Source organism: Crocodylus siamensis, chromosome 6 (assembly GCF_052110815.1).
Source record: "Crocodylus siamensis isolate JL-2025a chromosome 6, ASM5211081v1, whole genome shotgun sequence".
NCBI classification, from domain to species: domain Eukaryota; kingdom Metazoa; phylum Chordata; order Crocodylia; family Crocodylidae; genus Crocodylus; species Crocodylus siamensis.
Genome location: NC_143400.1, coordinates 84,056,998 through 84,084,734, shown reverse-complemented (window position 1 = coordinate 84,084,734; position 27,737 = coordinate 84,056,998). Strand labels below are relative to the sequence as shown.

At 50.2% G+C, this 27,737-nt stretch overlaps 1 protein-coding gene across 1 annotated transcript; it reads left to right on the top strand.

Annotated features, from left to right (window-relative positions):
- The first annotated feature begins 19,624 nt into the window (after window positions 1-19,624).
- Window positions 19,625-25,889, top strand: EIF5A2 (eukaryotic translation initiation factor 5A2). Its single transcript, XM_090051554.1, has 5 exons — window positions 19,625-19,751; window positions 19,921-20,111; window positions 21,363-21,467; window positions 23,728-23,859; window positions 24,931-25,889. Exons 2-5 carry the CDS (start codon window positions 19,947-19,949, stop codon window positions 24,988-24,990), a joined length of 462 nt encoding a protein of 153 aa, XP_089907680.1. The 5' UTR covers window positions 19,625-19,751; window positions 19,921-19,946; the 3' UTR covers window positions 24,991-25,889.
- The last annotated feature ends 1,848 nt before the right edge of the window (window positions 25,890-27,737 follow it).

Genomic DNA, 27,737 nt, shown 5'->3' with positions numbered 1-27,737 from the left:
CCAGCTCTGCTGTGGAACAGAGAGCCCCACCCAGCTGGGGGTGGTGGGGGACTCTGATTTACCTTAAACCAGCAAGGGGTCTGGGACAGACATTGCATAAACCCGTTTTACCCAAATCAGTTAAGTCTGATACTACATTCAACCAGGTTTATTTCAAATTGGTTTCAGCCATTTTCAAACTGGTTTATGTGCATCGAACATCCTCTGTTACAGGTTTAAACCAGTTTCTGATCACTTAATGTGTAACATCGGTCCCTAGCCTTCGTGGTTAATCTATTCCTTTTAAGCTAGGGAGCGATGTTACACATAAACCGATTTAAGTGATCAGAAACTGATTTAAAACTATAACACAACAGAAGCTCAGTGCACATAAACGGGTGTCAAAATGGCTGAAACTGGTTTAAGATAAACCTGGCTGAATGTAGTTTCAGACTTAACGATTTGGGTCAAACCAGTTTATGAAACACCTGTCCTAGACCCCTTCCTGGTTCAAATTAAATAATACTCCCCAGCATGTTTTGCAGCCCTGAGCTGGGATATGCCATCTGCTACAGAAAGCAGGGCTGGCCCTGCCCCTCTGCTTCCTAGCTGGAGCAGTGAGGGCTGGCTGACAATGGGTGGGAGGAGGGGAGGGGAGGGGGCAAGCCCAGCTGGGGATGCAGCCCAGTCCGCAGGGTGGGGGGAACTGCCCCCCCCCCCCAGGCAAACCCCAGCTGGAATCTGGGGCCACGGAGGGGAGTTATGTAGCCCTTCCCCCACTCAAATTTACAGCTGGGTGCGACTGTGGATTATAAATCCCAGAGGCACCTGGAAGAGGAAGTGATAATCAACTCTGCAGAATCCTGCTGCTGTGATTTTAGATTACAAATCTCAGATATCAGGGGCAGCAGGAAGAGAAGGCAACACCTGGCCCGTGCTGGCTACGTGCCAGACAGCTGTGCTCTAGTGCCCCCTGGCTTCTGGCCACAGCCACTGCAAGCACATGGCTGCATTTCGTTAATCAAAGGTAAATATCTATTCACTTCTGTTTCAGTTTAATCTATGCAGTTTAGACTAACCTGCAAATACTCAATGAAGTCAGCCTTGGGCTTTTTTGACTGTCTGTACTTAGCCTTATTCTCCAAATCCTACTGCCACCAGCTCCCTTGTCTTGAGGCTGAGGCATGGAGTCAAAATTGTCCCTTATGCATTTAATTAATATTGGTCTGTTGAATTTAGTTCTGCTTCTCCTCTGTCGTTTTTACCTCCTGCTGAAATGTATAACCAATGTACTGCAAGAAATCTAATTCCCAGACTTCTGATGAGATTCTCAGTTGTGATTAGTTCATTACAATTTTTTTCCCTCCTATGTTTAACTGATCAGGAGAGGCCATGTTAGAACCTCATGGTATGTAAATGTCAGAAAGGTAAGTAGCCGTGTTAGTCTGAAATCAGGTGGAAGGCAAGGTAGGGGTGCACCTTACAGATTAACTGAATCTTAGATGGTGACCAACTGACACCATTGAGGCTAAACACCATTGAGCAGTTACACACAAACTGGTTTAAGTGATCAGAAACTGGTTGAAACCTGTAACACGACAGAAGCTCAGTGCACATAAATCAGTTTCAAAACAGCTGAAATTGATTTAAGATAAGCCTGGTTGAATCTAGTTTCAGACTGAACTGGTTTGGGTCAAACCGATTTATGAAACTTCTGTCCCAGACCACTTCCTGGTTCAAGTTAAATCAGAGTCCCCCAACATCCAAGCATGCTTTGCAGCTCCTCCCCTCTGCTCTCTAGCTGGAGCAGTGAGGGATGGCTGACCAGGAGGTGGATGGGGAAGGCTGGCAAGGGATGCAGCCTAGTCTGCAGCAAGGGAATGGGGCCAGGGAGAGAGGATTTCTTATCAGGAAGGCCATGTATTTGTTTCTTGCAAATCACTTGAGTACATATTTCTTAAAGCAACCAGTATCTGCAAGAGGTGCTCAGCAGGGGAAGTTTTCTGCTAAATCCAGGGGCAGATTGAGGGGGTGCGCAGTGGTATACCCTCTTTGATTCCTATACCACCTGAACTTTAATATGAACTGCCTGCAAGGAGCAGCCATATTTCTATTCAGGTAGTGCTGAAAGAACCAGTTGACTTCATGGCTCATTAGCAGGCAAAGCGCTGCTCGACCTGGTACTGGCTACTGGGGTGACCTAATCGGTGACCTAGTGATCGATGGGAAGCTGGGTGACAGTGACCACAAGCTGATCACCTTCAGCATCCACCGTAAAGCTGGTAAGTCATTCAGCAACACAGAAGTCCTTGACTTCAGAAAAGCTGACTTTAACAAGCTCAGGAGGCTGGTCAGCGAGGCCCTAAGGGACCACAACCCCAGGGGGAGGGGAGTTCAGGAAGAGTGGTTGCTCCTCAAGGGAGCGATCCTCAATGTACAAGCTAAGTCTATTCCATCTCGGAGGAAAGGCAGCAAGAGGACACAACAGCCCCCCTGGCTCTCCAGGGACCTAGCAGACCTCCTGAGGCTAAAAACAAAGGATGGAGGATGGGATTCACCTACAGGGAGGATTATTCTGCACTGGTCTGGTCCTGCAGGGAGCAAACCAGGAAAACCAAGGCTGCAACTGAACTCCAACTAGCTTCGAGAATCAAGGACAATAAAAAGTCCTTTTTCAGACGGGGGGAGCCAGAAGAAAAGCAAGGGCAACATTGGACCCCTGCTGAACCAGATGGGGCAACTGACGCCCAAGAAAAAGCCAGCCTATTCAATGGGTGCTTTGCATCGGTCTTTCATTAGTCCCATGGGACGCCCATGCCCGCTACAGGACAGGAAGGTCCGGGTGAGGGAGATCCCCTGTCCTCCATTAATGTTGACCTCGTGAAGGAACACCTTGAGATGCTGGATACCTTCAAGTCAGCCGGCCCTGACAACCTGCACCCCAGGGTACTCAAGGAGCTGGCGAGCGTCATAGCCCAGCACCCAGCACCAATCTTGGAGAACTCCTGGCGCTCTGGTGTAGTGCCCGAAGACTGGAAGAAGGCCAATGTGGTGCCGATCTTCAAGAAAGGGAGGAAAGTGGATCCGGGTAACTATAGGCCTATCAGCCTGACTTCTATCCCGGGAAAGATCTTAGAAAAGTTTATTAAAGAGGCCATCCTTAATGGACTGGCCCAGGCTAACATCCTAAGGGATAGCCAGCACAGGTTTGTTGCAGGTAGGTCTTGCTTGACCAATCTCATTTCCTTCTATTACCTGGTGACCTATCACCTGGACAAAGGAGAAGAGATTGATGTCATATATCTTGACGTCAGAAAAGCTTTTGATTTGGTATCCCATGATCACCTCTTGGTGAAACTGGCCAACTGTAGCCTTGGCTCCACCACGATCCACTGGCTGGAAAATTGGCTCCGTGGTCGGACCCAGAGGGTTGTAATTGATGGCAGTCACTCATCGTGGTGCCCTGTGACCAGTGGGGTCCCCCAAGGCTCTGTCCTTGGACCCATACTGTTCAACATCTTCATTAACGATGTGGACATTGAAGTCAGAAGTAGACTGGCCAAGTTCGCCAGTGACACCAAACTTTGGGGCAAAGCATCCACACCTGAAGACAGGCGGGTGATCCAGGCTGACCTGGACAGACTCAGCAAATGGGCGGACGAAAACCTGATGGTGTTTAACACTGAAAAATGCAAGGTTCTCCACCTTGGGAGGAAAAACCTGCAGCATCCTTATAGGCTCGGCAGTGCTACGTTAGATAGCACTACAGAAGAAAGAGACTTGGGGGTCATCATTGACCACAAGATGAACACGAGCCTGCAATGCGATGCTGCGGCTACTAAAGCAACCAAAACGCTGGCTTGCATCCATAGATGCTTCTCGAGCAAATCCCGGGATGTCATTCTCCCCTTGTACTCGGCCTTGGTGAGGCCGCAGGTGGAGTACTGCATCCAGTTTTGGGCTCCACAATTCAAAAAGGATGTGGAGAAGCCTGAGAGAGTCCAGAGGAGAGCCACACGCATCATCAGAGGTCAGGAAAGCAGACCTTACGATGGTAGGCTGAGAGACATGGGACTCTTTAGCTTGGAAAAGCGTAGGCTCAGGGGTGATCTGGTGGCCACCTATAAGTTTATCAGGGGTGACCACCAGGATCTGGGGGAACGTCTGTTCACCAGAGCGCCCCAAGGGATGACGAGGTCGAACGGTCACAAACTCCTGCAAGACCGTTTCAGGCTGGACATAAGGAAGAATTTCTTTACTGTCCGAGCCCCCAAGGTCTGGAACAGTCTGCCAGCGGAGGTAGTTCAAGCACCTACATTGAACACCTTCAAGAGCAAATTGGATGCTTATCTTGCTGGGATCCTATGACCCCAGCTGACTTCCTGCCCTTTGGGCAGGGGGCTGGACTCGATGATCTCCCGAGGTCCCTTCCAGCCCTAATGTCTACGAAATCACCTCCCTGATTCCTACTTAGCTCTCTCCACTCTGCAGGTGATAACAACCCTCTGATATTTTAATGGTTTTGATGTTCCATTGTTCAATCTATCCTTTTTTTTCCCTGTTATTTTGCCATTGGTTAGCCATTCCTGGTAATGCCTACTATTTCACAGCACTGAAGCCTGATTTTAGGTCTACCTAAAAATCGTAATTCAGGTGTGGTAATAATAACTGTAGAAATGACTGACAGTGAAGTATTGGAGGCACTGTCAAGACAGGAGGAATAGATTTTGTTTTGTGAATCTGAATGAGATGTACATTTAACTATAACGAATATGGGATTGATACAATATCTTTTGCACTATTTTGACTCTTTTTTGCCTTGAGTTTTTTAATTGTAGTACATAATCTAGCAAAATAGTACATATTTCAATAGGTATATTTGTTTTTGCTTTGCTATTAAACTGAATTATATAGAGCTAGCCCTGTAGCATATTAGTAAAGCATCTAGTTTCTCTTTAACTGGAGAAAAATGTGTTGTGTTACATGTGATGATGTGCCACACCATCTGCACTCCCCTCTTCACTAGATCTGCCCAGGGACGAGTCTCCTCTTAGTTTCATTTGATTTTACCACAGTCTTTCTGAGCTGAGCAGAATAACTGTTCTGAATTCACTGCTGAAGAGCTGGAAAGTCACAACACATGCACAATCTATAATGATTAGGAAACTGAAATGCAGAAATACATCTTAACATGCAGAATAGGAACCATGGCAAACAGCTTAAAGATTATTGATTACCCTGCCACCTGCTAAGTCAACGCCTGAAAATACAAGGATTTGGTAATTCAGAAAACTGTAGAAGGAAGTCCTTCAGGGTTATAGTGAGACTCACACTTCTACTACAGCTCTGTTGCAAAGTCCTCATTAATTTGGTAGAGATTTAAATCTTGATTCACAAACTGTGTCACAGTTCCTTTAATTTTGAAAAATGGGTTTAAGAGTTTTGCTGAACTGGATCCATGGGAGAGACTTGGGGTGCTGGTAAAAAGATCTCTACCCCAGACAGTTGCATCTTGTCTATGCTTCAAGTCTGATTTGGGTTTCCTTTAAGATATCAGACTCCTGTATTGATATCTAGAACTTAAAAGCCACCGCATGATACACTTACTCCTGCTTAATGAATTAAATCCCATGAGGGCAAAAAGATATGTGAAAGGCCCAACTGTTTAAAATTTTAACCACACGTGACCCAGAAAGAAATATTAAAAAGAAAAAAAAACCTGAAACATTTTCAGATAAGCTTTGAAATTGAATTGCTGTTGTTCTGTACATGTGAGAGAGAATACTTCAACAATATTAGAAAACGGATTTTAGAAAGTAAATGTTGATCCATCCAAGCAACAATTGGTGAAACCAAATTCCACTCTGTGCATATATAATATTTGTATTAACTCACTGATGAATAGATTGTCTTTGGCTAGTTCTGTTGCTTGTTTCAACAGTATATCACAGCTGAAATCAGTCATTTGCACATTAGCAAAGAAATTAATCTCTGAAGAGGAGCAATTTTCAAGTCATTAAAATGAAACTGCTAATTGTGAAAATCATCCTAATACATCATGTGATAACTCATCAAAGAAAATATCATTATTGCACAGCCATAGTCTATTGCAACTCAGGATTAGAGATATAAAATAATTTTTCAATCATTTGGCTAGCTATCGATATTTCAGGGGAAGTGAAGCGTGGGCAGCTAGCTATAGGCAGACACTTTTGCATACTGAGTGTACAGTACGCAAGTAAAATCCCTTAACAAATAGTCCAGACTCAGGCATCTGTTACAAATGATTTATGCTGCACCGGCCCAGACTCTGCTTATTGTAGAACATAAAGAGAAAAATACAGACCAGATCTGTGTCACGTAAAACCATCGATTTCCACATGCTATGAATGGACTCTGAGACTGTACGATAAAGCCGCTTTACAACCTTCTGTAACAGTAAGGGGGCCTCCCACCCTAGTATGGCAGAGACCTGTAAAGGACTCCTGGTGTAAATGAAAATCAGGCCTTATATTTTTATATTATATGCTTTACAATTTTGGGCAGTACCTATATGGAAGGAGGCGGGGGCGAAGTCGGAGGCCATGAGTCTAAGCCCCCCTCCCTGCCACCGTCCACCAAGTTCTGGATGTCAACCAGACTGGGGCATCAAAGGCAGGCAGACCTGATGCTTCACTCCCTTGCGTACTACCAGTCTGCCCTAACCACGCTAGCCCAACAGGCTCAAAACCTTTGACCCAGGTATCATGGGATGAAACAAACAAGAATCTAACCAATTAAATTAACGCCTTTTTTAAGAGATTGGCAATGATCCATTAAAACATTAATGAAGATTGATCAGCTTAGCAGCCAGGACAGAAGAGCGGTTGTATGAAGCAAACAGAGCTCCCTGTAATAGGAAGTGTATAGCAGTTGGTCTAATGAAAGATATCAGATTTACCCAAAGAACCTAGTCTAGCAGTGGAGAACCCACTTTGTGATCACACCAGGGGGTGCCATTTAGATGGACATTTCACAACAACACTTGGCATAGTTATTCACCTGTTGTTTAGAGTCAGCTATATAAATTGGATTGAAGGTGATCTCTCTAGCTCAGTAGTAATTAAGCGGGCATGCTCTTTACCAAGGGAGGGGAGGGGTTAGTGACTGGATTTTGCAGACTTGCTAATAGCAACTGATGTGGGAATTTGAAAAAAACCAAACCACCAAAAAACTAAGAGGCACTGCTCTGCTCTGGGTCCCATTGCTAGCTTCATGAGAGTGTTTCTGACATTATGGTGGTTGCTAGTACTTCCTCCCATGGGCAGCACAGCAGTGTGTACGAAACAGGATAATTAGGAGTATGCAATTTGTGAAGTTGGTGATGGGTAAGACACCACTGTGTTTGCTCTATTAAGATAAGTGGATAAGGCGCACACTTTCCAGAGTCATCTGAAGCTTAATTTAATTAATTAAAATCAGCATGATCAGTTTAATCATTGCTTCTAAACAGTTTGTAGTGCCTTGGGCTGATAGATACTAGCAAAATGAGCTTGTTTCTGATTTTCTAACAATTAATAGTGAAGCTAAGGATATCACCTTACCATGGGCAGTTAAAACAATCCATAAAAAAGTCTAACCCAAACAGACTTTGGAAATATCCCCAAATTCTCCAGTGTAGTTCAAAATTGCTGTACATTAGGGGTCAAAATGACTTGCCTTTCGATAGAAATATTTTGTTAAAACATCCTAGACAGACGCAAAGTGATTGTAACAACTACACTGGAAAATGCGTCTCAAGATTATTAAGCTAATCAATATATCCAGGGGATGAGACTCCCACTGCTTTTACAGCCCCATAGGAACATGAACTGAAAAAGATATTTCTCCAACAGTCATACAGGAAAGAGTGCGTGTCTGTGTGCATGTGTGTGTAACTGCAAAGGAAGAAAGGAAAGCGTGGAAAGCGTGTCTGAGCTAACCGGCAAATTAAAGAGAAGTGCCAGCTCCTAGACTCACATTTCCATGCTTCTGAAATGTCACAGGCATCTCAAGTACATTAAAAACACAGGAATCTGCCCATTATGTTTAGAGGACATAAGCACCCACTTCAGATACAAGCACCGTGCGAGTAATTAGAGCTGCAGTCTTAATCAGTACTTACATATTAACTGATCACACCCATAGAAAAATGCAATCGAGACCTTAGCAGCCAGATCTTGGGCTCTGTTGAAGTTACTTCATGCCACCCGGGTGACACTTGGGTGTTCTTCAAAGATACGTCAGTAGAGAATCTGTGATTTTTTATCTAGCCTGGGGACGCCTGGGCTGGCAAAGTTTGGCCCTCCTGGATTATACAGGGCCAAGACTTATACAGGGCCAGCAGAAGAGGAAAAGGATTTGGTGGGAAGTCCCTTGGGGACTGTTCCAGCCAGCACCAGTTACGGCTGCTCTGCGACTGGCTTGCTTCTTGTTGGCCTAGGTCTGAGGGAGGCATTAAGACTTCTTAGGGCTGCCTTTACCTCCTGCGCCCTCCTCACCCATACGCAGGATCTCCCTTCATCTGAAGACTGCAGTGTTCCTACTCGCACACAGGATATTTGACTGGTTTGTGTCAAAATGTCAAAGCTCTTGGGGGCTGCACATTGGGCTGGTTCTGGAGGCTCACACTGCAGCTCTGTGCATCTCTTATTCCTTTCAACAGGCTCCCCTGTGCCCCCCGCCACACACTGTTTTAGAAATGGACTGTAAGCCCCAAGCCCCACCTTCATGCCAGGGATATTTCCTCTCTCCCCCTCTTCCCATTCATAATCGGGTCTGCCACTCTCTGCACTCAAAAGCCAGGAGGGGCTGAGTACGACCCTTTCTTCCTCCCCTGCGCCACCTGCACCAGGTGTTTTGTGTGTGCTCCCACTCCACCCTGCCCTTCTCTTTCTTTTCTGTTTGGCAGGCAGGTCTTGTTACAGCGTGTTCAGCTGTATGGGAGGATGAGTGAAGCTGAGGTGGGGGGTACTGTTATGTTATGTTGGGATGCACTCAGGCAGGGGCGGGCAATTATTGCAACTGGCAGGTCCCTTGCAGTTCTGGTGAGCTCTGGAGGGCCACACATGTAAAATCTTTCAGAAGATGTCATTTTAGTAAATGAGAGATGAAAAAAGAACATATATTAAAAATCAAACATCTATTATAACATATTTTAATTTTATTGAAAAGTATATTTTTTCCTATGTTTTTTGGGTAGGGTATATACAGGCAAGTCCATAATAGCTCAGAATAAAGTCTTACTCTTGTACATTGTGTGCGGCAGGGGAGGTGGGTGTGGGAGGCTGCCCACATGCTGAGTCCTGGGAGCTGGCCAGGGGTGGGGGTTCGGGAGGAAAGTAGGGGGCAAAGGGCACGTGTAGCAGAGCGTACGTGGGTGGTACAACACAGGTACAGGTGTGGTCTGATCCCCTTCCCATTCAGCCTGAGGCTGCCCTCATGGTGCTCCATGTGGGGCTGAGCCCAACCCCAGGGCAGCCTGTGCCACACTCCTGCCTATACCCACCACGGGCACTGCCTCAGCCCTGGCCAGTGTGCACAGGTTCCTGGCATTCACTCAGCCGCCTACAGGTGGTCACTCATCGCGCTGGGCAGCCGAGTGAGTGGTGGCCGGGATCTGAACCTGGAGCCCCATGCGCTGGGGCAGGAGCCATCTAGCTTCAGCTTCCCCCCTGCCTGGCTGTCCGTGTGGTGCCCAGCATGCATCCCCACCGCCGTTGCCACTTCCCTACGCTCCCAGCACACCCGGGGCAGGAGGAGGACGCACTGCAGGCAGAGCTGTACCCAGGCTGCTGCAGCAGTGGCGGGAGAGGGTCTGCTGGGAACGTGTGCGCGCTGGCCGGGGCTGGGGCTGGGGCTGGGGTCTGCTGGGAACGTGTGCGCGCTGGCCGGGGCTGGGGCTGGGGCTGGGGCTGGGGTCTGCTGGGAACGTGTGCGCGCTGGCCGGGGCCGGGGCCGGGGCCGGGGTCTGCTGGGAACGTGTGTGTGCTGGCCGGGGCTGGGGCTGGGGCTGGGGTCTGCTGGGAACGTGTGCGCGCTGGCTGGGGCTGGGGCTGGGGTCTGCTGGGAACGTGTGCGCGCTGGCCGGGGCTGGGGCTGGGGCTGGGGCTGGGGTCTGCTGGGAACGTGTGCGTGCTGGCCGGGGCTGGGGCTGGGGCTGGGGTCTGCTGGGAACGTGTGCGTGCTGGCCAGGGCTGGGGCTGGTGCTGGGGTCTGCTGGGAACGTGTGCGTGCTGGCCGGGGCCGGGGCTGGGGCTGGGGCTGGGGTCTGCTGGGAACGTGTGCGCGCTGGCCGGGGCCGGGGCTGGGGCTGGGGCTGGGGCCTGCTGGGAACGTGTGTGCGCTGGCCGGGGCTGGGGCTGGGGCTGGGGTCTGCTGGGAACGTGTGTGTGCTGGCCGGGGCTGGGGCTGGGGTCTGCTGGGAACGTGTGCGCGCTGGCCGGGGCTGGGGCTGGGGCTGGGGTCTGCTGGGAACGTGTGCGTGCTGGCCGGGGCTGGGGCCGGGGCCGGGGTCTGCTGGGAACGTGTGCGCGCTGGCCGGGGCCGGGGCTGGGGCTGGGGTCTGCTGGGAACGTGTGCGTGCTGGCCGGGGCTGGGGCTGGGGCTGGGGTCTGCTGGGAACGTGTGCGCGCTGGCCGGGGCCGGGGCTGGGGCTGGGGCTGGGGTCTGCTGGGAACGTGTGCGCGCTGGCCGGGGCCGGGGCTGGGGTCTGCTGGGAACGTGTGCGCGCTGGCCGGGGCCGGGGCTGGGGCTGGGGTCTGCTGGGAACGTGTGCGCGCTGGCCGGGGCCGGGGCTGGGGCTGGGGCTGGGGTCTGCTGGGAACGTGTGCGCGCTGGCCGGGGCTGGGGCTGGGGCTGGGGTCTGCTGGGAACGTGTGCGCGCTGGCCGGGGCTGGGGCTGGGGTCTGCTGGGAACGTGTGCGCGCTGGCCGGGGCCGGGGCCGGGGCTGGGGTCTGCTGGGAACGTGTGGGCGCTGGCCGGGGCCGGGGCTGGGGCTGGGGTCTGCTGGGAACGTGTGCGCGCTGGCCGGGGCTGGGGCCGGGGCTGGGGTCTGCTGGGAACGTGTGCGCGCTGGCCGGGGCCGGGGCTGGGGTCTGCTGGGAACGTGTGCACGCTGGCCGGGGCCGGGGCTGGGGTCTGCTGGGAACGTGTGCGCGCTGGCCGGGGCCGGGGCTGGGGCTGGGGCTGGGGTCTGCTGGGAACGTGTGCGCGCTGGCCGGGGCCGGGGCTGGGGCTGGGGTCTGCTGGGAACGTGTGCGTGCTGGCCGGGGCCGGGGCTGGGGTCTGCTGGGAACGTGTGCGCGCTGGCCGGGGCCGGGGCTGGGGCTGGGGCTGGGGTCTGCTGGGAACGTGTGCGCGCTGGCCGGGGCCGGGGCTGGGGTCTGCTGGGAACGTGTGCGCGCTGGCCGGGGCCAGGGCTGGGGTCTGCTGGGAACGTGTGCGCGCTGGCCGGGGCCGGGGCTGGGGCTGGGGTCTGCTGGGAACGTGTGCGCGCTGGCCGGGGCCGGGGCCGGGGCTGGGGTCTGCTGGGAACGTGTGCGCGCTGGCCGGGGCCGGGGCTGGGGTCTGCTGGGAACGTGTGCGCGCTGGCCGGGGCCGGGGCTGGGGCTGGGGTCTGCTGGGAACGTGTGCGCGCTGGCCGGGGCCGGGGCTGGGGTCTGCTGGGAACGTGTGCGCGCTGGCCGGGGCCGGGGCTGGGGCTGGGGTCTGCTGGGAACGTGTGCGCGCTGGCCGGGGCCGGGGCTGGGGTCTGCTGGGAACGTGTGCGCGCTGGCCGGGGCCGGGGCTGGGGCTGGGGTCTGCTGGGAACGTGTGCGCGCTGGCTGGGGCTGGGGCTGGGGCTGGGGTCTGCTGGGAACGTGTGCGCGCTGGCCGGGGCCGGGGCCGGGGCTGGGGTCTGCTGGGAACGTGTGCGCGCTGGCCGGGGCCGGGGCTGGGGTCTGCTGGGAACGTGTGCGCGCTGGCCGGGGCCGGGGCTGGGGTCTGCTGGGAACGTGTGCGCGCTGGCCGGGGCTGGGGTCTGCTGGGAACGTGTGCGCACTGGCCGGGGCTGGGGCTGGGGCTGGGGCTGGGGTCTGCTGGGAACGTGTGCGCGCTGGCCGGGGCTGGGGCTGGGGCTGGGGTCTGCTGGGAACGTGTGCGCGCTGGCTGGGGCCGGGGCTGGGGCTGGGGTCTGCTGGGAACGTGTGCGCGCTGGCTGGGGCTGGGGCTGGGGCTGGGGTCTGCTGGGAACGTGTGCGCGCTGGCCGGGGCCGGGGCCGGGGCTGGGGTCTGCTGGGAACGTGTGCGCGCTGGCCGGGGCCGGGGCCGGGGCTGGGGTCTGCTGGGAACGTGTGCGCGCTGGCCGGGGCCGGGGCTGGGGTCTGCTGGGAACGTGTGCGCGCTGGCCGGGGCTGGGGTCTGCTGGGAACGTGTGCGCACTGGCCGGGGCTGGGGCCGGGGCTGGGGTCTGCTGGGAACGTGTGCGCGCTGGCCGGGGCTGGGGCTGGGGCTGGGGTCTGCTGGGAACGTGTGCGCGCTGGCCGGGGCTGGGGCTGGGGTCTGCTGGGAACGTGTGGGCGCTGGCCGGGGCCGGGGCTGGGGCTGGGGTCTGCTGGGAACGTGTGCGCGCTGGCCGGGGCTGGGGTCTGCTGGGAACGTGTGCGCGCTGGCCGGGGCCGGGGCTGGGGTCTGCTGGGAACGTGTGCGCGCTGGCCGGGGCCGGGGCTGGGGTCTGCTGGGAACGTGTGCGCGCTGGCCGGGGCTGGGGCTGGGGTCTGCTGGGAACGTGTGCGCGCTGGCCGGGGCCGGGGCCGGGGCCGGGGCTGGGGTCTGCTGGGAACGTGTGCGCGCTGGCCGGGGCCGGGGCTGGGGCTGGGGTCTGCTGGGAACGTGTGCGTGCTGGCCGGGGCTGGGGCTGGGGTCTGCTGGGAACGTGTGCGCGCTGGCCGGGGCTGGGGCTGGGGTCTGCTGGGAACGTGTGCGCGCTGGCCGGGGCCGGGGCCGGGGCTGGGGTCTGCTGGGAACGTGTGCGTGCTGGCCGGGGCCGGGGCCGGGGCTGGGGCTGGGGTCTGCTGGGAACGTGTGCGCGCTGGCCGGGGCTGGGGCTGGGGCTGGGGCTGGGGTCTGCTGGGAACGTGTGCGCGCTGGCCGGGGCTGGGGCCGGGGCTGGGGTCTGCTGGGAACGTGTGCGCGCTGGCCGGGGCCGGGGCTGGGGCTGGGGCGGCGTCATCGGTGGGTGCAGCTTGGAGAGCCGTGGGAACAGCCACAGGCTGGAGACAATCAGTTGGCGAGTTGGATCTGGCCTGCAGGCCGCATTTTGCCCACCCCTGCATTAAGGGCTACCTGTTTCTTTGATCTACAGACTGTCCCTGAGGTGACTGAAGCTGCTGGGTCTCCAAGCCAGAAAGTGCACGCGTCCAGTTTTCCCCTTTCGTTGTTTCCTGTGTTCACCAAACGCAGTTCTGCTCACTGAGGCCAAGAACATTCCCTAACATCTGGCAATTAAATGTTATCGCAGTTCCAGATGGACACCGGCAAGATCTCTGCATGGCCAGTTCTCCTTATCGCCGCCCTCTGCCTACTCCACAATAGTTTTGCAGAGACCATTATATTTCAGCAAAGCATCTGAACTAAAGGGTTACACATTGTATTGCTTATGTAGCTTATAGGCGATGGAAGGGGCAGGAATGGGGTCTCTTTTCCTAAAGCAATGTTAGAGGGTCCCACCATTAGCTCCCCAACTGCAAGCAAGATGGCTACGCTGTTTCCATTTCAAGAGAGGAAGCTAGCGCAGGTATCTGCACGATGCATCTCGCAGGGTTTTTGACATATCCTGACAGTGCCCGCTGGCTGTTGCAGGCAGAGAAGCTGGGAAGCGTGGTGACCTCAGAGATCATTCAGTGTCATCATCACTGTCTCCCCTAGCAGCCCAAGTTTCAGCCCTCACCCTGCTGCCTGCCTTACTCACACTTCTTCTGATGGTGCTTGTTGGTGCTGAAGACAGAGAAATGTCTATGAAGTCTATTCAGTTTTCCTTCTCAAGGCACGCAAGAGGCACTGTTCAGTTTAAAAGCTGGACAAAGATTAGTGATCTTGCCACCTTCACCCAGCACAATGCAGCAAGAGCCTCTATTCTCGCACCTATACTGCCACTCTGCTAATCCAGTCCTGAAACCCGATGTCCCCTCAGCTCTGAAGCCCCTCATACCTAACCTGCAGTTTTATTTGTTATGTGGCAATGAAGCTTGCTTAATGTTCCAGGGTTTTAATTATCATCCAAGTCAGTTGGGGTTTTCCAGCACTGCCTAAAACATTCCCTTAAATTTTGGAGTTGAACAGATGTGATCTTCAAAGGTGTCATGGTATAGATAAAAAATGCCACTGATTTCAATGTTAGATCTCCCCGCACATAGCCAACCAATAAAAGTGTCTACAAAATATCGTCAGGCTGCTTATGGCGATAGCCTCCTTGGCGTGAAGTCTATACCCACATCCAGCCATTACCTATACTGTGCTTGTTATTAATGCCCATAATAAATGGACAGGCTGTTATTTAGCTTAGATGTTCTCCATTACTTGAAATCACCAGCACCATCTGCAGGATCAAAACAGCAAACTGCATCTGCAAGCTTTCAACAGAGGCTTCTCTCACAGGGAGGCTGAAATGATGGGTGTCTTCCAAGAAACTGCAGCTTTTTTGTTCTAGATTCTGTTGCTTCATGTCTTTACTTGCGAGCGGTTCATGCTGGACAGGCACTATGCTATTTCAAAGAAGCTGACATATAATGCAACCCTAGCACCTCGGAGAATTCTCACTTTCCGCTCCCTGTGTGTAGGCACGCAGCTCTTACCTCGTTACCTATACTAATCTAACAAGCCCCCTAGCGTGCATGCATAGGCAAACTAACGTATGGGCCAGCTGGGCCTGGGCCCAGGGACTCTGCTAAACAGGGTCCCCGAATGCCTAGAGGGTGGGCACGTGGTGGGGAGAGTGGACAGCTCTGTGTGGACGAAACTGGTGGCCAGGCCAGGCCGGGCCACGTATGTGACACGGCGGGCTGTGGCTGCTGAGTACCAGGCAGGGTGCAAGGTGTGGGAGTCACTGCGCCGGAGCCCTGGGAGTGGCTGGACCTGCCGGCGGCAGGCAGCAGAGCCGGGCACAGTGCGTGGCTGGGACCTGTTGGTGTCAAGGCAGCCCCAGCACAGCCAGGTCCTAGTCCAGCTGGCTGCGATCCTGCACATTGGCCGAGCACCACTGCAGCTGGACTGAGCTGCGATGGGGCGAGGGGCCACCCCTGGAGCTCGGTCCACGCTGCACATGCCTGGCAAGCAGTGGTTCTGGCGTCCTGGTGCTACCCGGCCATGTAGCAAAGTTGCGCGGGGCCCTGCATGACCAGCCCCAAGCTCCAACTCCAGTGCGGACCTGTGGATGGGGGCAGCTGCGGCTCCTGCCCTGGGCCTGGGGGGCAAGGCACAGGTTGAGGGGGCAGGAAGGGATGTTGGGGGGACCCAGCCATGTGAGGGGGAGCCCCAGGCCCCAGTGAATCTTAATCCACCTCATGTTGGTATAGATGTGCTAATATCATTAAGTGAATAAGCTACATCAATTTACAGTACCTTGATGATGGAACAATTATATCCACAGTGGGCACATCTACATGAGATGTTTACTGCGCAGTAGACTAATCAGCTGCACAGTAAACATCTGGGTGTCTACATGTGCACCCCATCAGACTGGAGTAAACTAATTTACTCTGCAGCAGTGCACATGTAGATGCTGCCCCAGCTGCCTGAGGCACAAGAGTGCTTCAGTGTGGAAAGCTGCCTGCTGGCTAGCCCAGCGCTGAAGCACCCTCATGCCCCAGCCAGCCCCTCTGTGGGACACTGAGGTGTGGGGGGAGCCTGGCAGGCTGATCCCATGTGCCAGCACATGCTGGGAGCAATAAACTCCAGAGCAATACCCTGGAACTAGAACTTTACTGGAACAAAATTGACGTCTAAGCCAGGCCTTGCACCAGAAAAATCCAATCTGTTTGAACTAACTTAATTTATTCACTGGGGTCTACAATGTGCTAGGTGAGCCTATCTGCCCTGGCATTATGTCATGCAAGTCCCTTTGTCTCTCTGGATAAATTCTGTTAGTGGCTGTAAGCAGATTGTTAGCACCTTACCCTAAGGAAGGTGGTGCTAAGTGATAGTTTGGACAAGCCCTTATTCCATCTGCTATTGACCTCTGCGGTACCTGCATTTTTCTGCAGAACCAAGTGTGAAGTAGAGAGATATATTAGACAAGAGTTTGGGCATGAAGTCCCCTCCCTCCCCTCAGGCATAAGAAAGAAGTAGATACAGCCTATGCTAAATACCAGATAAGATACCGACTTTTGTTTAACTTCTGTATGAAAATGGCCACTTTAAAGAAGTGGAGAATAAACCTGTGAAGCAAAAAGAAGACAATAGAAGTATCTACAAAACAAGTAGAAGACAACTAAAATACATCATCTAATTATGCAAAAGAGTAAGAGTATTCAAAATGGAAGCATCATGTTATTAGTTATGGAGTTCAAGGAGGTTAGCAGAGAGAACAGGTATATTGTAATGAGCATCACCCGTGGAGAGCTTTATGAGCAAACATAAAGACTGAAAATGAATTGCTCTTCTCAGCTTTAACTACAGTACTGTTAATGTTTTGCACTTCTTTAGCACCTCTCATTAGAAGGTCTGAATGAAGTTTGATTTCACTGTAGCACTGTCAACACAGATAGGGAAGGTGAAGCAAGCAAAGTCAACTGGCTTTTCTAGTCATACAGGAGGCCTGGCAGGGTTGGGATTAACACCCACTTTTCTTCATTCTGAATTACAAGTGTACTGCTTACTTTTAATTAGAAATGGAGTTTGGTTTAGCTTCTCTGAGGAAAAGTAATCCGGTGGTTGGGCAACTAGCTGAAGATTGTTTCAAATCCCTTCAACTCTAATCGAGAAACCTTAGTCAGTCATGACTAAATGGGATGGTAAGCAGTGACTACAGTTTACTGTGCAATACGCGTTTCAGCGTTACCAAGCATATTCTTCTTTTAGGCCCTTTTGTTTTCCCATCCCTTTGAATCTTATTGTAAGCTCTTTTGGGAGCTCTATGTCCTTGCTTAAATGTCTGTAGCGTCCCTGAGCTGCTTCCAGCTTCGTGGTGTACTGTGCTCGCTGCTGCAGCAGCATGCTGCCTCAGCACATATCATTTCCTGGACACATACTGAGTCACCCTCCAAATTGTTCTCCCTACAACTCCTGTTCCAGCCTTCAGGTTCGTACAACTCCAGCCTTGCCTTCACTTGTCTCGCTTTGCTATTAGCTGCCTGAGTGCGCACACATCCCCCCCCAGCAATGGTATCAAATCTCTCACTTGCACCCTGGGAAAGCTCCCGGTCCTGTGCTTTCTGCCAGCTGCTGGACTGTGGCAGGTGGCTTCCTCTGCCCATCACAGGTGGTGAAACGGGGGGAGCTTTTTGCAGCTACAAAGCTTTGGGTTTCCTAGCAGAACTCCGCAGTGTAGACTACACCTAAGCCATTGTCTGAATGTTTGGCTGGGTCTTACGGGAGACTTGTCTGACCCTTCTGGAGATCACAGGCAGAAATGGTATGAGCTGGGAAACTAAACTAGTTTGCATACTAATTTCTTCCTGCAACCCATTTCCTAGCTGGTGGCAGGGAATGCATGAGTCCTGCTGTAAGCCAGCACCAGCACTTGTTCAACTCTCATTTTCCTGGGAAGATGAAAATAGGGTATAAGAGTATATAAAAGAGATGCCACAGGAAACCATTGAGGTGCTACCTTAGAAGACAAAGGCAGGGAGCAAAGCATGCAGGAAGTGGAGCCCGGGGTGAACACATTGATTCCTCATGGTGACAAAATACCTCTCCACATGCTTGGCAGTGGTTCTGGATCAGGCTCACGTTAATGAGGTGATAAGACCACAAGACAGGGGATGATCACCAGAGGTAGGCCCAGAATGTATCAGACAGGTCAGTTCCCCAACCGGTGCCAGGAGCTTCCCCCGCTCAGGAACAGAGGAAGATGCAAAGATTAGATCCGTGCTTCTCAACCTTTTTAGGCAGGAGGCATCCCTTGGAAAATGCCAGCTCTTACTTTTAAGAGTAGTTTCTGTTGCAAAAAAAATTAACGAAGCAGTAGTTTCTGTTGCAGAGGACTCAGAAAGGTCACAACTATGGATTTCTATTTGAAATCTCTGGGTTTATCTTGTGAATCACGTTTGCAAACCTAACAGTGCTAACAACATTGTGTGGCACCCAGAGGCACCCATGAAAGGCTTTCAAGGCACACCTGGGATCACTGGAGTCAAGGGACAACAGCAGTCCTGAAGTGGGTGGCTACTGCCCGCTGGAAGCTTCCTTGTCCGGATCATTACAGATCTGTGGCTAATCAGCTCAGAGCCGACAAGCCAACTGGTGACTGAATGTCTGCTAACCAAGGATGGTTTCATTCAGCCACACTGGATCCACGATGGGGATGCCCCCAAATAACTGCAGGTTGCAGTGATTGGGTCTTGGCCGGGGTGGTCACTGGCATACATTTGCCTGCTCCACAGTCCCTTCCCTTTTAATGGCAATACTGATGTACAAACATATGGAAAGAGAGATATCCTCTGGGTGTCTCCCATGCTCCTGGGTTTTGCTGGCTCCCACTTGGGGCAGGGCATGAATTTCCCCTCCTGCAGCTACAGGTGCTAGGATTTTTAAGGGATGCGTTTGGTGACCATGTTGGTCTGAGACAAAAAGAAATGCAAAACTCCAGAACTGTTGGTTCAGGGATGATGCCTTCTGTTAGACTAAGAAACTGCCAAAAAAAAAAAAAAAAATCTTTTCCTGCAAGCTTTTGGGCACACACACGTACCCTTCTTCAGGCCCAAGGAAAATTAAAGGTGGTAAAAAAGTTTCCAGAGGCAGAAAAGAAAAAGTGCAAAAATGAAGTTGCCCGAAAGCTTGGCGAAAAAGATGATTTATTTTTTGCAATTTCTTAGTCTAATAAAAGGGGTCACCTCTGAACCAAGAGCTTTAGGCTTCTGCATTTCTTTTGGGATGTTTCAAAGCCTTTTTCAGGGCAATGCAGGGCGTTGCAGCCAAGGCTGGGATGGGGCCAATGCCCCTGCAGTGCCTTAAACCCCAGGGGTCCTGGCTAGGGGGCAACCCTGGTATTTGGGGTCAGGCAGGACTTTCCCCCGTGGTCAGGTGGTTTGTGCCTTGCTCTGCAGCGGGGGGGGGGGGGGGCGGGGTGCACCGCAGATCCCCCGAGCCCCGCTCCGAGCCTCCTGCGGATCCTGGCGGCTGACGCAGCACAGGAAACCCCCATGGCTGCCCGCATCACGTGACGCGGCGGGACTATTATGACCCACCCTGCTCTCCGTAGTAAGGGCGACATGGCGCAGCCGAGCCACGTGCTTGGGGAGGAAAGGGGAGCCACCCTGGAGCAGCGCCGACGGGGGGAGGAAACGAACGTCCTCGCCACGCGACTGGGCCACAGCCAATGCCGGAGCTCGGCGGAGGGGGAGAAAGACTGCAACCCGGAAGTGAGTGCGCCCCGAGCCACATGGAGGGGGAGGAGGGCGGTGGAGCCCCGCCCCCCGCCGGGGGAAGGCGGCGCAGCCAATCAGGGCCGCGCCTGAGGGTTCAAAGCGGAAGTGGGGGGGGGGGGCTGAAAGCCGTGGGCGCTCCTCCCCCCTCCCCTCCCCGTCTCTTCCCTTCTCGCCGGCGCCGTAGCCAGGTAAGGCGGGCGGTCTGTCGGGCTGGTGCGCGGCGACACTCCTGGGCTTGGTGGGAGGTGCGGGCCGGGCCGGGCCGGGCCGGGTGGAGGGACTGGGACTGGGGCTGCGCCGGGGCTGCGCCGGGGTGGGGGCGGGGCGGCGCACGTGGCTGACCCCCGCCGCCCGCAGGCCCCGCCGGACCCCGCGCTGCTGCCATGGCCGACGACCTGGACTTCACCACGGGCGATGCGGGCGCCTCGTCCACCTACCCCATGCAGTGCTCGGCGCTGCGCAAGAACGGCTTCGTGGTGCTCAAGGGCCGCCCCTGCAAGATCGTCGAGATGTCCACGTCCAAGACCGGCAAGCACGGCCACGCCAAGGTAGGGCCGCCCGCCGCCACCTCGGGGCGCCCTGGTGGCACGGGAGCTCGGAGGGCTGGTTCTAGCCAGGCCTTGCCCTCAGGGCTTTGCCTTCGCTCTCTGGCTCTCACCTTCCCGCGGGTCGTGTTGGCCAGGCGCTGGCTTCATGTGACCTCCTGGGGCCTGCCGTCTGGCTGCTGCTCTGCTCGACCCTCGGGGAGCAGACTCACTGGGTCTCAGGGCCACTTACTGAGGCTTAACAAGCTATCGAGGACTGCGTGACGGGCAGTTGGGCAGATAAATATTTATCTTCTAATTTTTTTAGGGGACCCACAGGCTGGATGGAATGTGGGCCGCATCCAGCCTGCAGGCCACTTTTTTGCCCACTCCTGACCGTCGCTAACCCAGACTGCTTAGCTAGCTAGCAGACTATGCTGTAGCTTTACTAGACATCTTTACTAGCCATCTCTGGGAGTGGTGAGACTGTATTGCCAGTCTCTCAAAGTTGTAGTCTTCAGACCCCCAGCTTTCTCTTGATAAAGATGGTAGTTGTTTTTAAAGCTAATTCTGATATCAAAATACTGCCAGTGGTGGCGAGTGGGAGGTCAGGTCCTTGTTAGAAGTGTGTTTGAAGCTACAAGACCCAAACATTGGTAGAACTTCTTAGGTCGAGCCTGGAGGGGCATTTGGCTGGAAGAGGCATCTTGCTTGTGTTTGAGGTTTATCCAAATAATTTAGTTCAATGTTACTTTCTTTGCCTACCGAACTCAAGAATTACTTTTTGCATTGCAGTAAATAAGCCTGCGCTTGCCTGGAGGCTCTATTCTTGTTTCTAGCTAATGTTCTTATATTAGCTGCAGTTCTAACAAATAGATCAAGTGGAAGGGGGTGCTCATTCCTCTACTTGGCCAAACTAGAAAACTTGCTTGTACAGCTACACTGATAGAAGGACTTTGTAGTTATATTGTGTAGACTAGACCTTTATCTAATCTAGCGATGCCATTGTAACCAGCCCTCAAGGAATTTCTTTTCACAGAAAATAGTTTGTTTCTAAAAACTTTGCCTTCCCCTCTCTCCCACCAGAAGCACCCAGCTAAATTTCAAATTTGACAGAGAATCAAGAAATTATGTGCATCTAGGTGGAATTAAAGATGCCTCCATAGCATAAAATAACACTTTTTTCCATCTCTCCATTCCTCCCCCCCCCCCCCAACTGGCATTTTGCCAGTGAAAGCTCTTATTCTTTGTTTCAATATTAATTACTTCTTGCAGGTCCACCTGGTTGGTATTGACATCTTTACTGGTAAAAAATATGAGGATATCTGCCCATCAACTCACAACATGGATGTTCCAAATATCAAGAGGAGTGACTATCAAGTGAGTTGGTGAACTGACTACAGAATTTCTTAACTGTAACCACAATAAACCTGGATACCAAGACAAGTAAACTAATACTGTTCTTAAGCTAAATTAATGTAACCTTCTGGATATTAAAAACTTGGTTAGGAGTGCTGATGACCTAGAAGTACAGCAAATTTTGTGTTGAGACCTGGCATTAATTAGCTCATAACACTTAGTTTCTGGTGTTGCTTCAGTCCATTAAGCTCATGCATGTTCAACAATTTTATTAGCAGAAAACTTATAATGGGGTCTGTGTGTTTTCTTGAAATGAAGTTACTTTTCCTAGTTCTTGGGGATGATAACCTTTTCTTGGTTATGTTGGCAGTATAAGGAAAACACTATATAAAACCTTCCCCTGAAATCTGAGGAGTCTTCATCTTGCTGTCAGCCAATACAAGCTGGTAACATGAGCTTAGAATTTGGACATGAGCTTCCATGCTCACTAAAGAGCATAGGGGACTAGTCTGACTACATGGTCTACAGAGGAAAAATGACTCCTCTCTTCTGAGAGTAGGACTTAATTTGCCTTTAGCCTTTAACTTCTGTATGTAACGTAGTTCTTCTAAAGGGATTCTGTTGTTCCTGAAACCAACCTTCAAAGTGTAGAAAAGGGACTATGATCACAAACTGCTGTCATAGTAGCTGTAACACTCGTCTGAAATGGGGGGGGGACTTTCCTTTGCTTGGTGAATAGATTCACATAACTGAAAGAACTACACTTAGCAGAGGTGATCACTTAATCTGTCAATTGCCCATAAATCCAATATGACATAATTGCTCTCGATTTAAAACTGGTTTCTAAGAAAAGGCAAGTAACTTGGCCTCAGTTACTGAGAATTTAACACTGGAGTATTGGGTTGGGAGATGGACAGAGCCAGCTTGGTTTATGATCAACATGAACTACTGTACCATCTAATCTGGACAGAGACTACCAACATCTACTGATGGACTCGAGGCCAGATGGGCATAGTGGATGGACAAGTAAACCTCTCCCCACCAGTGTGAAATGAGAGTTGTATTGCTCCAATGCACATCATGTATTCTGCCCTGTGGAGTGGACACGCACCCTTTTGAAACAGTTTTAAAGAGTTAAGGCTTCAAACAGGTCAGCAGCTGTTATGTGGATTAACTGGGAAGGATACAAATGTAGCAAAACCACCTCTACTTCTAACACTGCTTCATCCAGTGTTAAAGTTAGAAATTTTGTTAATTTTGTATCCTTCTCAGCTTGTCCAAGGAACTCCCTAGAATTCAACAGCTCCTGTCTTTTTGAAAAAGCCCCAAATGGTACATATAAATATATTTAGGGTACGGCCGTCTGTCATTTGCATGACCTGGCTCTGTGCTTGCATGGTGCTTTTTTGAGCGGGGGGGCAGTGCTTGAGGTGTTTAAACTTGAAATTTCCTGTTTCAATATTACTCCTCCACTTTGTTTTTTTTCCCCCTTTTGGTTTGATTCATAGGTCCCCTCTTTTTTAACTCTAAAGGCTTATAAGCCCATAAGTGTGCCAAATATAAAATGCCAATGCTTAATGTGTGACGTGCAACTCCTGGCCCACTGTGTCCAAAACGAGCTGCTTACTGTTCCTGCTTAAATAGGAGAACTTAATGTTTGGTATAAAAATCAACTTTTTGATTAAAAGTGGCCCAGAACTTTACCAGACCAATTTTACATATTGCTTGCATCATCTGCCCCTTGTCATAGGCCTCTAAGATGTTTTAGTTAACAGTGCTATCCAGCTCTTCCATGAAGGATCAGTATACAGAATAAGCAGTTGACTAAAACTACAGCAGTGGGACTCGTGAATAGTAATTGCTTTCTAGAAGTTTGAAAAACAAACTTGAGCTATTGAAGTGGTTTTCAGATTATCATCACATCAGGTTACATTGATTCCAAGAGTTGCCTAGCTAACTTGGGATGTAAAATTGTCATGGTGCCACCTACAAAGTGCTTTGTAAATGAGTCTGAAAGTTGACCGCTGATGTCAGACTTGCAACTCTAGTTTAGGAGATGCTTGTAATTCTCAGTCTTAAAAATAGCCCTTTTTTTAGAAGATTGTAAAATGAAATGGCTTGTGCTTAGCAACCTAGTGCTTGGTGCTTAAAGAGGTCTCCAATCTGTTTTGCTAGAGGACACTTGGACTCAACACAAGACAGACTAATCTATTGTCAAACAGCAAATCTATGGTGCACAAATAAGTGGCAAAGTTTTATAAAGTGCAACTTTTCTTTGTAGCTGATTGGTATTCAGGATGGGTACCTCTCCCTGCTAACAGAAAGTGGTGAAGTTCGTGAGGATCTGAAGTTGCCAGAAGGTGACCTGGGCAAAGAAATAGAAGGGAAATTCAATGCAAGTGAAGATGTGCAGGTAAGAAAACAGAAAGTGGTAGAAGAGCCAGCAGAGTCACTTTCAAGTTCAGAAAGCAGCCAGGACCTCCTTAAAGTTCTGCAGGATTTCCAACTTGGATTCAGTATACCCATCATCTGATGGGGCATTGATGTTGCAGTGTGCACTTTGTGTTTCTTGGGGATCTTATCTCCATCTCTAACCCAGCTCTGCTTAGCAGTTAAGTCCACTTAAGTGGTCCACAATGCATAGAGCTTACTGGTTTTCCTTTTCTAGCTACATTTACACACTTCAATGGGGATATTTTCTGCAAAACTTCTATAAAACTTTCAGAAGTTGAAAGCGAGTTGAGCTACTATCTGATTGAAATGCATTTCTGCAGTGAAATTAGGGGTGTAAAAGAATCTTGCATGCCTGTTAACATTGGCAGCAGAAGCCCACCCTTTCGGGGCATGTGGCCGCTTCTGTATAGCATGATTTCTTTTGGGGGCAACTACAAGCTGGACTGGCAACAAAAATAAACAAAGACGCACAAACCTTTTTCTGAGCTGTACAAACCCCTCCTAATAACTTTCTAGCACAGGCAGGCTAGCTGCATCCATTATGGCCTCTGACAGATATGGAAAAGAAACCCAGTACTTCTCCAAAAGAGGAAGCGCATCAGTTTGACCCATCTCCCCAGTGTCTGTATAAAGCAGGCACTTCAGCAGGGCATTTTGGTGCTTTTCATCTAAAGCTGATTCAGTGAGCTGTTGGATACAAGCACTAAAAAGCCCCAGTGAAACAAACATGCAATCTATACAGACATTGGTTGAGCCCAGTCAAACTAATGTGATGTTACTCTTGGGCATGTGCTGTCGCACTGAACTGGAAGTAAAGTACTGGATTTTTTGTCGTCTTTTTCCCATCGGTACGGAGTATTCTCTTCCCCCACCCCCTCCAAAAAGGGGGTATCAAGGAAGGAAAGAAACAAGGCAACAGAAAAAAGACCATGGGGGTGGGGGGGAAATGGTTCTGTACCCAGTTCTTGAGGTTTTTATATACTTCATTGTTAACACTTTTTTTTTTTTTTTTTTCTTTTTTCTCTTCTAGATATCAGTTATATGTGCAATGAATGAAGAATGTGCTGTAGCCATAAAGCCTTGCAAATAAACAAGATCACCAGGCTCGAGCAACTGCTTAGGTCTGGACAAACTACAGGTCTTTACATTTTGGTTCTGATTGTCACCAAAGCTGTGGCCTTCACAAGCAACCTCATTTCTTTTTTCCTCTTTTTTTTTTAATTGTTTCAGAATAGTGCTGGATCTAGATTTAATGTTGCAAGCTAACTGGCAGTTTTCAAAATCACTGAGGTTTTAATTCCTTATGACTTGTGTGACTGTCTGTCCTTTTTAACATTCCTGTGGGTTTCAGTTCATAGGTCTAAGAAACCTGATCAGGTGTCACTAGTGGGTATATTTTATTTGCTTGAGCAAAACATTTTGTCTGTCCAAACAGACAAAGTACAGTATTCAGGGGGCTTTTAGATGGAGGGTATCTAGGATTAAAAACTAACCTAGAGCACAAATAATACTTTTTTGACATGATCTTTAGGTAGAACTGACATAATAAATGTAGGGGGTTTTGTTTATTTTTGTTTGGTTTGTGAGGTGGTTTTTGTTTGTTTTTGGGGTTTGTTTTTTTTAACTTAAATGTTATTTTGTGATGTGGGACTTTCACTGACCTGTAGGTGCCAATCACAAGTTTTAGACCAAGAAACTCAAGTGATCAAAAATGCCAGCTTGCTTGACAAAGTCCTGGTGGCCATGTGCAACTAACTGTATTACCTCTGTACTCTTCTTTGCCAACTTGTTGGCTTACTTATTGTAATGTTATATATTAAAAAGGTGTCAAAGCCTACCTGTGGTCGAGGCAGGCAGTCAGAATGTTGGGTAGTTATTGCATAGTTGGGTCAAGCAGACACAAAGGTGAGAATGGATGTTAAAGCTACAGACTTTCACTTGAGGCCTTTGTCAGACTTGGAAAAATAAAAATAGAAAAATGCAGTTCAATTGCTCTCTTCTATTGTATTTCTCTTGGTCTATAAAAGGGGTAACACACTCCCCAGGAATCAGTTGCAGTGCTTCCAGTGTTAGGTGTAAACCTTCAGGTTAAACTTGCTTTTTGTAGCACATGGACTGAAAATATTTGAAAACAAAATAAACTGTAGCATCAAACTAAATGCACAGCCTTTTCATGTAAAGGAAACGAAGCTGGATCTTGGGCAACTGAAATGCCAACTCCGGGCTTGGCAGACTACACCACTAAACAGTTATGGCTCAACTTAGAAGTTAGTTACTCTGTCTATGAGTACACAACAAATTCTCTGGTTTCTGCCATCAGCAGAGTAGTTTTCCTGATTCGCCAAGAATATGTATGCATGATATGCTTAACAAACCTGAAAAGCTTTGCAAAAGTGGTAACAGAGTCGCTAGCTTGCTTTGTCTATATCTTACACCTGAAAACTTCATCCCTCTGTTTTTAAATTGAGGGTTTTTTCCCCCTTTCTAACACCACCATTTAGCTTGTGGCTTAAACCTCACAAGTAACACTTCAGTTGACAGACTGATTTACGAACTTGCCTTAAAGTTTTAATGGCTGTTTAACTAATTGGGGACAACTTGTAAACACTTAGACTGCTGCCATACGAAAAAAAATGCATGCTTCTCTTTGGTAGTAGGAGCCAGACTTTATGCTGCTATAAATTAACTTTAAAAAAAACAAACAAAAAAACCCCACCCAGAGTAGTAATTCTTCATCTCTCACAAGTTGTCAGAGCAGCTATTCTGAGACACTTGTACATACAACTCATCTTGGTTAGTCAATTTGAAGTGTGCCTCTACAAGATGCACCCATTTGCCAGTCTCTTCATGACATGGGGAGAAGCACAATGCAGCTTAAAGCCAGCCATTAGTAGCTGCCTTGTCCATAATTAAAGCACAGTGAACTGTAACTAAATCTTAGCAGCATGTAAATATTGCTACCTACTTGCCTCTCATATAGGCTTTGTAACTGAACCTTATAGACACTGCCTTCTTTCTAACACGGTGGTAAATCTGATTTATAAGGCAAGGCTCTGGACCCATTTCAATCTGTAGTCGGGTCCAAACTAAAGTGGGTTTAAAAGTGCTTTCGTAATAGCTAAAGCCACTTTGCATCACTCTACTCTTTTTGCTGGCCCCTTTTAATACGAAGCTGTGTGGAAGGGGCAGTGTATTCTGAAAGACGGGTATCACATGGCTCAAATGTGACTCATGCTATTGATATTGTCAATGACGAGTTGAGGTGCCTGATATCAACTGGAAAGTCTAACAGTGATATAACCTAGTTAGTGCAAGTTCCAGACGCTATCACTGTTATAAATGTTGCAGTTTAAAGGTTGGACAAATTCAAGTCTTTTCTGTTCTTTGTGCTTTAGTACAAATCTTAAATGTATATCAGCCTTCAAAACGACATTTGATGCAGTCAAATATTGGATGCAAGTTGCTCGCAACTCTTGTATTTTTACTTCAGTTGTCTTTAATGCTCTCCATTTCCACCCCTTTCCCTGCCTGCCTTGGTTTGTACACGAGTAGGGTCTTGGGCTTCTGGGTACCTTATGATGCACCTAAATAAATTGAAATCTAGAAGTTCTAAAGACTTATTTCTCAAGTAGTCAGAAATGCCTTCCTAAGGGGTAAAACTGACCTCAGTTCTGCAAGACTTAGGTTTTTGATTTGGTACCTCCAAAAGAATCAGTTTGGTTCTGTATGAATCTAGTTGCATGTGATAATTTTACCTGTTGTTTATCCACCTTGTAATGCACTTAAAGATCGATGAAAGTTCGAAGTATTGGGTTATCGTATACATGGAATTGCCTG

Bases quoted from the DNA above. Each gene is read 5' to 3' on its own strand.
- EIF5A2 (XM_090051554.1), top strand. From the start codon at position 19,947: ATGGCCGACGACCTGGACTTCACCACGGGCGATGCGGGCGCCTCGTCC. The intron at 21,468-23,727 runs GTGAGTTGGTGA...TTTTCTTTGTAG, and splicing joins TCAAGAGGAGTGACTATCAA to CTGATTGGTATTCAGGATGG. The intron at 23,860-24,930 runs GTAAGAAAACAG...TTTCTCTTCTAG, and splicing joins ATGCAAGTGAAGATGTGCAG to ATATCAGTTATATGTGCAAT.